The sequence below is a fragment of the Baudoinia panamericana genome, assembly GCF_000338955.1.
Source record: "Baudoinia panamericana UAMH 10762 unplaced genomic scaffold BAUCOscaffold_4, whole genome shotgun sequence".
NCBI lineage: Eukaryota > Fungi > Ascomycota > Dothideomycetes > Mycosphaerellales > Teratosphaeriaceae > Baudoinia > Baudoinia panamericana.
In genome coordinates, this window is record NW_006911260.1 from 777,134 (window position 1) to 788,412 (window position 11,279).

Below are 11,279 nucleotides of genomic sequence, written 5' to 3' on the forward strand. Positions count from 1 at the left end.
CGCTCATGCGTGATCTCCCCTTGAGAGCTAGCGTACGTCCTCCATGAACGTTAAATGTCCGCAACTTGGCTTGAGCGCGGAGACTCCATACTAGAAGTATGGGCTTGCCCGTCTGGCCATCCAGCAGCTACGGCGAATCTGTGGTTGAACATATTGTTCTCCACCCGCACCCTTGTACATGCGGCTTGAGTCATGGGACCCGAGTCATGGTAGTCGGTCACAAGCTCTGGATTTTGGCGTTGGGAAGCTTATGGTATCACAAGTCATCCTTTTGCTGGGCCGAGGTGCTTGACCATGCTTTTACCCGGCCATTCTTCCGTATTAACCAGCTTGGCTTGGCTCCGGGGCCAATGGCAGAACGAGGATTTCGCTGCCATGCATATTGATGCACTACCAATGCGCTGTGGAGATCCTCCCCCACGGGGCTACCATGTGGTCGGCATTCGACATGGGCAACTGCGGTTCAGTCGAGACTTAACCGGCGAGCGCATGGGTAACGTACATAAGGCTGTCCTTTCCTCGTTTCTTCTGCACTGCGTCAACCAAGTTATTGGCATACTCTTGGCTACTTTGTCGGCATGGCGTTTAACAAGCAGACCGATGTGGCGGCGGTGTCGGAACAGTCCGAGGTCAAGAGGTTGCTCGACCTGGATACGGTTTCTTGGTGGAAGCGTCCGAACCTTAGGCGGCTGTATCTCTGCCTTGTGCCTGCCGTTCTGGGTGTCGAGATGACCTCTGGTTACGACGGCAGCATCCTGAACGGTCTTCAGGCAGTCCAGCCATGGCTCGATTGTACGTTGTTGCTTTGTGGGTATTTGGACGCACTCACACTGACCGATCCAATAGACTTCGGGAAACCAAGCGGTGCCCTTCTCGGCGCCATCACGGCAGCTTTTAGCATAGGCGCCGTGATCGCCTTGCCCATTGTTCCCGTGGTCAACGACAGGGTGCGTAAAGCGATCGTTAGCCCCATCTGTATTGTCTGCTACATAGCTGACCTGCTACCCGTTGATCTGCAGGTTGGACGAAAGCACAGTATCACCATTGGCTCCTTGATTATCATTGTTGGCGTCATTCTCCAGACTGCCTCCGTCGATCTGGCCATGTTCCTCGTCGCTCGACTGCTCCTTGGTGTCGGCATCCCTTTCTGTATCTCCGGTGCTTCCCAGCTTATCGCTGAGCTCACTTTCCCGAAACACTCCAGCGTCCTCAACGGTCTATTCAACGAGTCTTGGTACGCTGGTGCGATCATTGCTGCAGGTGTCACGCTAGGCACATACGCGATTCCGAACAACTGGTCGTGGCGCATCCCGTCGCTCCTTCAGATCGTGCCTTCGATGCTACAAATGACTTTCATTTGGTTCATCCCAGAAAGCCCTCGTTGGCTTGTCTCGCGTGACCGCAGCGACGAAGCATTCGAAATCCTGGTCAAGTATCACGCTGAAGGCGACCGCAACAGCGCGCTTGTCCATGCCGAATTCGCCGAAATCCAGGCAACCGTGCGCCACGAGATGGAGAACTCCAAGCGGCACTGGGTAGAGCTGCTCCAGACGCCTGGCAACCGGAAGCGTGTACTCATCGCCGCGTGCGTTGGCACCTTCTCACAGTGGTCCGGCAACGGCCTCGTTTCGTATTACCTTGCCAAAGTGTTAGCGACGGTTGGCATCACCAAGAAGAAGATCCAGAATGAGATAAACCTTGGACTTACTTGTACGTCAGTTCGGCTCAGACTATTGGCAGGTTGCTGACTACTGGCAGGCTGGAATCTTGTCACAGGTGTAACTGGAGCCTTTCTCACGAAGAAGATCAACCGCCGTACACAGTATCTCATTGCCTTCGTTGGCATGACTGTCCTTTTCGCTTGCTGGACGGGCGCAAGCGCCGACTATGCCAAAACCAAGAACCAGTACGCTGCTGGCGCCGTCGTCGCGATGGTAGGTAATGTGGGTTCAGTATGCTCGAATCTATACTAACGAGTAGCGACAGATCTTTGTTTACTATATGTTCTACACCATCATGCATCCTTTGACCTACGTCTTCGTCACCGAAGTGTTTCCGTTCGTACACCGTGCAAAGGGTGTTGCCTTGACACAGTTCTTCTCGCGTGGAGCAGCGTCCTTCAACAGCTTTGTCAACCCGATCGCTCTGGGCGCAATCGGTTGGAAGTAAGTGGACACGTCGAATCTGTTGCATGAAGCCGTTAACTGACATTCACAGGTTATACATTGTTTATGTTGCCTGGCTGGCCATAGAGACCACCATCATCTTCTTCCTATACCCCGAGACGAAGGGCCCGACACTCGAAGAGCTCGGAAGACTGTTCGAAGATGTTAACCCGATGGTTAAAGGACATTTGGATCTGGAGAGGAACGAGAAAGCTGAGGACTCTCATGTTACCTACGTGGAGGACCAGCCGAAGATGTAGTGGTAGGACGAAATATGAGAAACGACTTTGTAGGTCGCACCTGAGTATATACTTGAAGATCGTCTTCTACATCTTGTTCCCGAAGTGACTCGCGAACCACGTAACACTTGCGATGGAAGAAATCGCCAACGAGCTTGTGGGTCGCGCTTGAGTGTCCATTGAAGATTGTCTTCGATATCCCAGTCTTAGGCTAGTTCCGAACCACGTAACTCTGGCCGTGGAAGAAGTCGCACCGCGCGTTAGCATCCATGTCCGGGATAACGCCCATCATCGTGTAGTTCACATCCATCACTGAGAAATTAGACCCACTTGGCGTCTGATATTGCGGCCAGTAGGGTTTGGGCGTATTGCTATAGGCGATGGTGTTTGGGTCAAGGTTGATGATGAAGCCGAGATACCAGTCTTTCATGATGTTGGCAAGCGTGACATTGTTCACGCCGGACTGTGGTCCCCAAAGGAAAGGCCCGTCAGCGCCATGAAGCTGAGAGCCGGCATTGAAGATCATCTTCCAGGTCGGCTGGCCCCAGTCAGACGTTGCGGTGGCCATGTAGTACGTTGGACAGCTGCAACATCAATTAGCGTCACAAGAACACTCTAATCCGAAAGATCCATGGGCTTACTCGATGATGTAGTCACCGTATATGGACTGCCGCTGAAACAGCGTGCTGTTGAATGCATCTGCCGGATACAGCTGGTATAGTCGTTTAAAGAACGACTGCTTCGCATAAGGAAAGATGATCTGAAGATCCAAAGTTTCTTGATCCTGCGTGGTTTCGTTCTTCGGCGAGTAGTTGTATCCCTCGTAACCGTCTCTGTTTGTCAGTAAGGGAACCTTGGTGAAGTGTCCTCGCTTGAACTCGTTGGATGGCAGGTCACGAATCACATAACCATCGACCGCTGGACCATAGTAGAAGTCTCCGTAGCCATAGACGTTGGTAAGGTAACCCACGTCAAGCGACGACTGCATGCCGCTGACGATAGTTGCGGTGCTCTGATTGCGGAGACATGCTAGAGTCGAGCAGTTTGTTGCAGTGAGAATCTCCCTGTACTGGGCCTCGAGGATGGTGTTATTTTTGTAGCTTTGCCACCACTACAATGCTGTATTACGAACAGGTTCCGCTTGACACCGTGAGGAGGGTTTACTTACTGGATACTCAGCAATGGCGGCTCTGAAAGGCGGGTTGCTCACGCCTCCGTAGAGGATCATCTGGTCCATGACCGAACCTCCGCCGGCACTACCGCCAATTATCGTCACCTATCTCCGTGAGCATACTACGCTTAAAGGCGTCGTACAGGAACTGACATACTTGCGACGGGTCTCCTCCAAACGCTCGGATGTTTCTTTGCACCCAGCCCAAAGCAGCTCGCTGATCCAACAGGCCCGCGTTAGCTACGCCGTTTTCCTTGATTTCGCTGCTGCTAAGGAAGCCGAACGCGTCAAGACGATATTGGATCGATACATAGATGATGCTGCCACGAGATTGGTTGACCAGTAGATACCCCGGATTGCTCTCGCTGTTTCCCTGGTCGTAGCCACCTCCATGTCTGCACCAATTAGCTCGTACAGCCTGCAGCACCATTCCGTGTAGCTCGCTCACATTTGCACAAGGACTGGAAGGTAGTCGCTGACTGGATTCGGCGGCACCAACACATCCAACAGCAGGCAGTCTTCGCTGCCGGTGCCGTTCAGTGCCGGGTTTGGTCGCCAGTATGGTGTACCTTGCACGCATATGGGGCCTCGCTCAGTTGCAGGCATGACGACGGACGGGTCGTAGCCGCCATGAGCCTCAATATCCAGCGGAGCTCGCCACCTCAGCTCGCCAAGTGGTGGCTGAGCGTATCGAATGCCGAAATACTGAACGACACTGTAGCATCCTGAGCAAAAAGGCTCCGCCATGCGGACCCGTGCAATTACCTACCTCTGGTTCAGAACACCCGCGTACTGAGCGTAGCCAAGATCAACCACGTAGGACGCATTTTGAGCGCTTACAACAGCAATCAGACCAATGAAAGCAGCGAGCATCATGGTGGGTATCGAGAGAGCAGTCGTCTCACAACAGAGTATTATGGAGATCGGAGTCACGTACTTGCAGCCGCCTCTTATATAAGAGGCGAGCGTGCCATCATGGATCAAGACTACTGCGCCGACATCGCGCAACACGGTGAGGAGATGACATTCCGTGGTTGCTACGCTCCAGTTCGGTGCCGTAGTGGGCGGGTAAAACAGATAAAAGTGAGTTGAGTGAGGGGTTGATGATGGAGAGGCGGAGGAAGAAGCGCTAAGTCCTCAAACCTTATTCAATTCGCGGCAATCGCCGCAAGGCTACTACTCTATGATGACATAATCGCGAGGCGTCCGTGATGGTGTTGGTCTCCTAGAGGCTCTTAGAATTCGACATCATCTTTACTGGATGCGCGGTGTGCGGTGGTCGGGACAACACATCTGTGCTCGTTGCTTGCGGGCTCGAGCGCAGTTTGCAAAGCCAAGAGGATACAGCAAAGTCCATACCGCATCAAATGCGGCATCGCCACCCGCCACGAGTGAGCATGGCGCTGGGAAGCAGCATAATGAGGGCGCGCTGTCTCGGCGACTAGAACAGTTGAGTGAGGAGTCTTTGGAGAGTGGTGGCAAAAGTGCTCAGAAAGCAGTGGAAGACGCAGGCTTCAGTGATGATCTGAGAAGAAGACTGCAAGAGAAGATTGCAGATGCCAGTTTCCGAAGCGACAATGCAAGTGCACTGGCTGAGGCGACTCTGCCTAGTAGTGCAGGACGAGGCACCAGGGACGTTGCTGCCGCGCGCCCATGGACCGGCACCGAGAATGTTGAGGACACTGCTTTACGTATGCTCACGGATTCGCACAAGCCTCTGCGATCGCCATCAAGAGTATCTGGCTTACCCTTGCCTGCCAAAGTAGACACCGGTAGGTCCAGCAAAACTGGTGGCAGAGGCGTGCGTTTGGCGAGCGCCAGGGACAGATCGTCGCACTATTCCTTCCTTAAGGACCCCAATCTGTCCGCAGAGGAGCGAGATAAGTTACGCGCTGAAATGAAGGCTCGCTTTCAACCCGGTGCACGTAGCGTGCCTGCCTCCATCAAGGGCCTAGCATCACTCGCCAACGAACGAATAGAGGACGCAATCGCGCGCGGGCAGTTCAAGAACATCCCGCGAGGGCAGAAGATCGAGCGAGATTACAATGCGAGCAGTCCGTTTATTGATACTACAGAGTACGAGTCCACGGATTACAACCACGTCTTGCTCTTCAAGCTCTTGCTAACGGTTTCCGCAGGTACTTCATGAATAAGATGATTCAGAAACAGGAGATTGTTCCGCCCTGGATTGAAAAGCAACAAGAGCTTGTGGCCACCGCCTCGAGATTCCGTCGACGCTTGCGAACTGATTGGAGACGACACGTCTCGAGATCTATCGCGAGTCGGGGAGGTCCGCTAGAACAGCAATTGAACCTAGCGAAGGAGTACGCATACGCTGAGATCTACGCGAACCCGCCAAAGCAGCAGATTGAGCGCCTGAACGCGGTAGACGACGGGGGGCACCTTTCACAGATCACGCTTGCGGGAGAATTGCGTTCACAGCCGACCAACGGCGATGCAACAGACCTCGAGTTCAAAATGCTGGAACAGAAGTTCGATGACGACGGCAATCTGCGATCGCCGGAACAGCAGGTGGTGGTCACCGCTGCTCTTCCCGAATCTGTGGTTCACGTAGACACACAGCGCCGACCGGCCGTCCCACCTTTTCGTGACCCTCAATGGGAGGAGACCGAGCGGTCTTATCTGAAGACAGCTGTCGACAACCTCAACAGTCTTACCCGCTCATACAACCTAATGGCTCCCGATCTCGCAAAGAAGCCATATTTCTCACTTGATCGCGAGCTGAAAGCGGCATATGCCGATGTTGCACCGACAGTGGCCGACGCCATTCGCGAGCGTGCGTTGGCGCCGAAGATCCGTGGCGTGGAGGTCATCGGACATACACCTGGTGGTGTACTTGAGAAGTTCGCAATGGATCGTGCAGCTCATGTGCATGATGATCGCAAGCCGCAGTATGGGTTCCGCGAGTTCTGGCGCGACCTATTCGCATCCAAGTCATAAACCATATAACCACTTCCATCCAAACCTCCTGTGGCATTGCCTGGTTGCGCGAGTATGCTTGTGCATCGATCAACGCTGCTGCAGCAATGAGATGCATTCGTCCAATGATTGCGAAATCTAAGCGAAATTCTCTCAAAGTCGGTATTCGCAAACACACCCAAGCAATCGGTCCATAATCTACGAATTTCAGGCGAAGAGTGCAATCTAGAAGTTTCCCGAGCTCCCCGTAAGTTCATTGTGCTTGACGCCATCTCCCAAATGCACTTTCTGGCACTCGGATCTGCTTGATACCGGGCTGTGTCACATTGCTTTGCATGCATAGACGGACCATTTCGTATTACCCTGAAGCACCCCTGTCTCCCGGACGTCGGACCGTGAAAGTCACTTAAGATGCTCACTTCACCTTACGCAATGCCAGAAGATTCTATGCATCTGCATCGTGTCGCTTTAGTGCAATGTCGTGGAGCTTTTAGGCATTGATGAGCACATGCGCATTTAACAACTTGCAATTCGGTCGCCGAACTGCCCGTGGTTTAGTCAATGCATATCCCTGCCGATTGTAGCGGACACCTTCGCAGGTTGACGGCTAGTGCTATATGCGCCATCATGTCACCACAGCTTGCACGTAGTCTAGAACATACGCTACAAGCAGGATCCCTCCTCGGTGCTTAGCCGGTCTAGCCGGAGCTGATTCTGGACTGGATTCTCACAACAACTCGTCGGTCGACACCGCCAGCCGGATCGAGTTGTGTTATCAAGCTCACCCCAGCATACACCAGGTCTGTATGTTGGGACTTCCCTGCATAGACGATACCGATCCTAACATGAGGCCTTCGGCGTACCCTGAGGCATCTTTTAGCATCACTTTGGATAGTCCTGCATGTCAGCTGTGCTCATTAGCTGAATGTAGCCTTTCAACAAGGAAGTGCCTACCTAGAAGGCTCCAGGTCAGCCAGGATACGAACTGTATCCAAGATATGGTCGATTGTGCAGTGGCGGTAGGGAACTAGGCAATTAATATAAGGTGCGCGAAGAGCATCTGCCTTTGCATCACCCGTTTCGAACCGGGTCCCAGTACGACCGGGTGGTCGGGGAGGGAACTGCGCGTCCTGAGAGTCAGCCGATGGAGACAGCAACTGGTTGCTCATAACGCCTTACGTTTGGTTGGCGACGTACCAGCTGTGCCATCACCCGAGTCGTCAGCGTCGTCGTCATTGTCGTTTGAAGCTTCACGCTTGCGGTTGCGGTTGCGATTGTCGCGGTACCGGAAGACATGCCATAGCATCCACCGTATTACCCAGTTTTCTTCTTCGACACGATCAGTATCCCGTCCAAGTTCGTAAATGATCCTTGTCTCCCGTCGTGCGTGATGGTATATTCGGAGAATCTCTCGGTGTAAGGCAGTCTCGCTAACATGGGCGTGACTGTACGGAGGCTCAATGTTGGAATTACGAAGCTCCGGCAACAGAGACTCTGGACGTTCGGTCAAACGTCGTCGGCCTTCCACGGCCTCTTCCTGTTGCATGATGTAAGTATCACTCGCCAAACGAGGCTGCTTAGGTGGCCAACAACCTTCATCATTGCATAGACGCGGCGGTGGACCTCATTCTCTTCGTTCAGTCCAAGTCGCTCAAAGAATCTGGCTTTTGATTCGCTCTGCGCCAATGCAGGTCCTGTAAGGTGTTGCTCAGTGAATCCGATTAGCCAAAGCGAAGTGGAGGACAGTAAGACATACGTGGCGGTGCCATCAACAACCTGGCGGTTGCGCCTAGCGGGATGTCCAAACGGGAGCTAGAAGGTCCGGACAGAGAGGTCCGCTCAGGCCAGTAAAGTCAAACAAGGCTGCTCTCTTAGACAGCAGAATGTTTTAAAACAAGCCAGTGCGAAGTGTCGTCGAAAAGGCGGAGGGCGACAGAGATGTGCAATTCAAGAGAGACCGTCAATGATAAGGGTATGCACTTCGAAGCTGAACCGTTGGCGCGAGAATCATAATATACTAGTCCAACCTATCGCTTCTGTGTGAGAAAAGGACGCCTCACATTCCTTACCCTAGTGCCATGTATCATCGGACTTAGCGCATAACCTGGTGCCGCGAGACGCCTTACAACCAGCAAGAAGCAGCACTTGTCCCGGTTCTGCTTTGTGCCATGTTCGCGTAGGCGACGGTAGGATGCACACCACCCAAAGCGATGTGGAACGTGTCATCATTTGAGACGCACCGGCTCTTGCCAAGGGCAGATCAACACGCACGGCGGATGCAACGGGGGTTGACGGTCTGGTAGCACGATAGAGCTTACGGACCTTCGAGCAACCAAGTAACGGACCCTGCCGTCTGCGCCATGTCGGTATTTTGTCAGCTGCCCTATCCATCGACCTCTCGCGGATCTCACCGCAGCGGCCCGGCAGAGACGGCGGCCGCCGCCAGTCTCGTCTTGGTGAGGCGAACGCGACATGAACTGCCGAGTCTCCACGCTGCCGGACGCACCGCCAGGGTTTTGCATGTCGCCTGGTCGTTCCACAGGTTCGTTAGTCGAACAGGCGTGCACCCGAACCGAGACCGGAGTTGCAACTTCGATTGCACCCACATGGCTCGCTTACGCCTACAGGAGACAGCAAGGCCAGTCGGCGATGGCACACAAAGCAGTGAACACGCTTTGCTGGGCGCTTGTTTCTCTCTGTTGCTTTACGGGGTCACTAAGATTAGCAACGTTATGGAAGATTGAGCTATTCACTATACGCCCAACTCTCTCTGGCCCAGTGTCATGCTTCGGCCCTTAGATACTGAGCAAGCGTCTTAGATCATACCCCATGGCACGTTCTTCCACGTGCATTGTAGCACAGGATTCAGCCACCCGACTCATAGAATGTGGGCGCTGTAACGCAGGCGAGACAGTAGTCCAGAACATTACCTTTTCGGGCCATTAGCGCAAGCCAAGTGTGCGCCGCTGAAAACACGAAAGGAGATAATCCAAACGCTGCCACCGACGCCGGTGCTGGTACCGTCATACATCCGAATCGTACGTACGCAATACAAGCTATGCATTAAGCGGGCAGCTCTGGTTAGCGGTCAGAACCGCCAGGAACACATGCGGTCTCCGTGCCAGGCCTATTGCTCTCAGGGAACAGTAGACATTCGTTGAAGAACTTACGGAAGTGGATTCGCTAGACGTAGATTCATAACATGCTGTTGATTTTATGGGAAGTCCAAGCCTCCGCATGTGCGATGAACGTCTGGGGTGAAAGGCTGGTGTTTCGCATCCAAGTTTTCAGTCGGTGTCGCAGTCGCAGGAGTGGCCCCACATATGATCGACCAGCCAATGCACCTCCCCATGCACTTCGTCTAGCAATATCTGAGCGATAGTGATGGCGGCGACCAATGTCCGCGAGGTTCTTCGTGCTCATCAAGGCGCGGCAGCCTACTGCGGGACTTTGCATACAGATCATAAGACCTAGAATCCTTCCGTACCAGATAGCTCCTCTGGGTTGTCAGCCACAGTCTGCGATCTTATGCGCAGCGGGAGGCTGCCACGTGTGGTGAGCATGGGCAAGACCCACTCCCCCACGCTACGGAACATACAGTACGTCGGTTACTTCTGGTTGTATGCATTTGTACTATCGCTGGCCGCCAGATTCGCAGATCGGCGGGATTTAGCGCTGCAGCTTCGCCTGGCATTTTGTACAGCGACGATGAGTATGTGTGAGAGCACATCAGAGACCATTGAGGCTGTAGCAAAACAAGATCAACAAATGGTCTTGGCGGCGCACAGACCCTAGCAGAGAATGCGACAATCGATGGAAAAAGTCTAGGGCTCTCTTTGTATCGGGCTTCCCTCCGGCGCATCAGCTTCACATCGTCTTGGGCCACCGCCATCGTCTGCGGCACCGTGGCCGTACACCGACAGCGCCGATAACACAGACGAAACTCTCGCTTTTGCCAGCGTACCGGGTTTCCCGTCTGCGCGACAATCTCCGATGGGAGAAGTCGCTCAAGGACGCCTGCAGACCTTCCGAGGTTAGCACCCGGCTTGTCTAGGTCACCTCAATGACAGATATAGCCTTTGACCCACCAAATGTCCAATCGATCGCGTTCACTGGTGCTCGCCCAGTGCACCTGCAAGAATACCTACAGCCCCTACGCTCACTAGTCCAGAATATGGCGCACTTCTTGTTCTTCGATTTGCAGCTTTACCCACGGACGTGGTAGCGAGCCTGCAGGTCGAGGACTCACTTCCTCGGCGCGCCCGAGTCACCAAAATCCTGTGGCATGTAGTCACCAGTGCAGTTCATCGTAATGCTACGCTGCTCTAACGGCAGACAGAGGAGGGTTTGGATGCTGCACTGCCACAAATTGCAGCATCATGACAATCCGCTCGCTGGCAGAGTGCATAGTGCGTTGTAAATTCTGAATTCTCTTCAGCAGTCCACCATTTCTATCACCATTACCGGTCGGCGGCCTACGCTAGTTACACACCATCTTTCGGTGGTTAGGACTGCAGGACGGAATGTCACGCAGAGCTGTTGCTCAAGTGCAATTCGACCGCTCATCCCACCAGTCACGTATCATGGCCTAGACTCGACGTTGCCACGACGAACAATTCCATACATGTGCACACTCACGAGACTTATTTGCCTACGCGCCCTTTGCGATACTCATCCGGGCCATTATAGATGATCTTAAGATTGCCATGGTAATAGTGGCTTGCCGAGGTTGAGAGTGTCCGTTGAGATCCAAGAACGACCCAC

General features: G+C 53.6%; 7 protein-coding genes across 7 annotated transcripts; 2 read left to right on the plus strand and 5 right to left on the minus strand.

Moving 5' to 3' along the window:
- Positions 1–578: 578 nt before the first annotated feature.
- BAUCODRAFT_22945 (uncharacterized protein) lies at positions 579–2,425 on the plus strand (the record flags this gene model as incomplete). The annotated part of the gene is made up of 6 exons (XM_007676114.1): positions 579–792; positions 847–947; positions 1,020–1,710; positions 1,759–1,934; positions 1,981–2,165; positions 2,218–2,425. The coding sequence occupies 6 exons, from the start codon at positions 579–581 to the stop codon at positions 2,423–2,425; spliced, it is 1,575 nt and encodes a 524-aa protein (XP_007674304.1).
- BAUCODRAFT_32113 (uncharacterized protein) lies at positions 2,366–4,678 on the minus strand. Its single transcript, XM_007676216.1, has 6 exons — positions 4,345–4,678; positions 4,024–4,290; positions 3,733–3,970; positions 3,573–3,680; positions 3,046–3,515; positions 2,366–2,988 (listed from the first exon to the last, which is right to left on the minus strand). The coding sequence occupies exons 1-6, from the start codon at positions 4,449–4,451 to the stop codon at positions 2,616–2,618; spliced, it is 1,563 nt and encodes a 520-aa protein (XP_007674406.1). The 5' UTR covers positions 4,452–4,678; the 3' UTR covers positions 2,366–2,615.
- A 158-nt stretch (positions 4,679–4,836) lies between these two features.
- BAUCODRAFT_40846 (uncharacterized protein) lies at positions 4,837–6,524 on the plus strand (the record flags this gene model as incomplete). The annotated part of the gene is made up of 2 exons (XM_007676337.1): positions 4,837–5,651; positions 5,714–6,524. Coding segments are annotated over 2 exons (1,626 nt in total), but the record flags the coding sequence as incomplete, so codon positions are not given.
- A 941-nt stretch (positions 6,525–7,465) lies between these two features.
- BAUCODRAFT_121016 (uncharacterized protein) lies at positions 7,466–7,684 on the minus strand (the record flags this gene model as incomplete). Its single annotated transcript, XM_007676704.1, has 1 exon — positions 7,466–7,684. One exon carries the CDS (start codon positions 7,682–7,684, stop codon positions 7,466–7,468), a length of 219 nt encoding a protein of 72 aa, XP_007674894.1.
- An 86-nt stretch (positions 7,685–7,770) lies between these two features.
- Positions 7,771–8,207, minus strand: BAUCODRAFT_46353 (uncharacterized protein; the record flags this gene model as incomplete). Its single annotated transcript, XM_007676346.1, has 2 exons — positions 7,771–8,052; positions 8,127–8,207. Coding segments are annotated over 2 exons (363 nt in total), but the record flags the coding sequence as incomplete, so codon positions are not given.
- A 1,112-nt stretch (positions 8,208–9,319) lies between these two features.
- Positions 9,320–9,626, minus strand: BAUCODRAFT_413800 (uncharacterized protein). The gene has a single exon (XM_007676705.1). It carries the CDS (start codon positions 9,540–9,542, stop codon positions 9,381–9,383), a length of 162 nt encoding a protein of 53 aa, XP_007674895.1. The 5' UTR covers positions 9,543–9,626; the 3' UTR covers positions 9,320–9,380.
- BAUCODRAFT_413799 (uncharacterized protein) lies at positions 9,627–10,093 on the minus strand. Its single transcript, XM_007676706.1, has one exon. It carries the CDS (start codon positions 9,978–9,980, stop codon positions 9,711–9,713), a length of 270 nt encoding a protein of 89 aa, XP_007674896.1. The 5' UTR covers positions 9,981–10,093; the 3' UTR covers positions 9,627–9,710.
- Between the last annotated feature and the right edge of the window lie 1,186 nt (positions 10,094–11,279).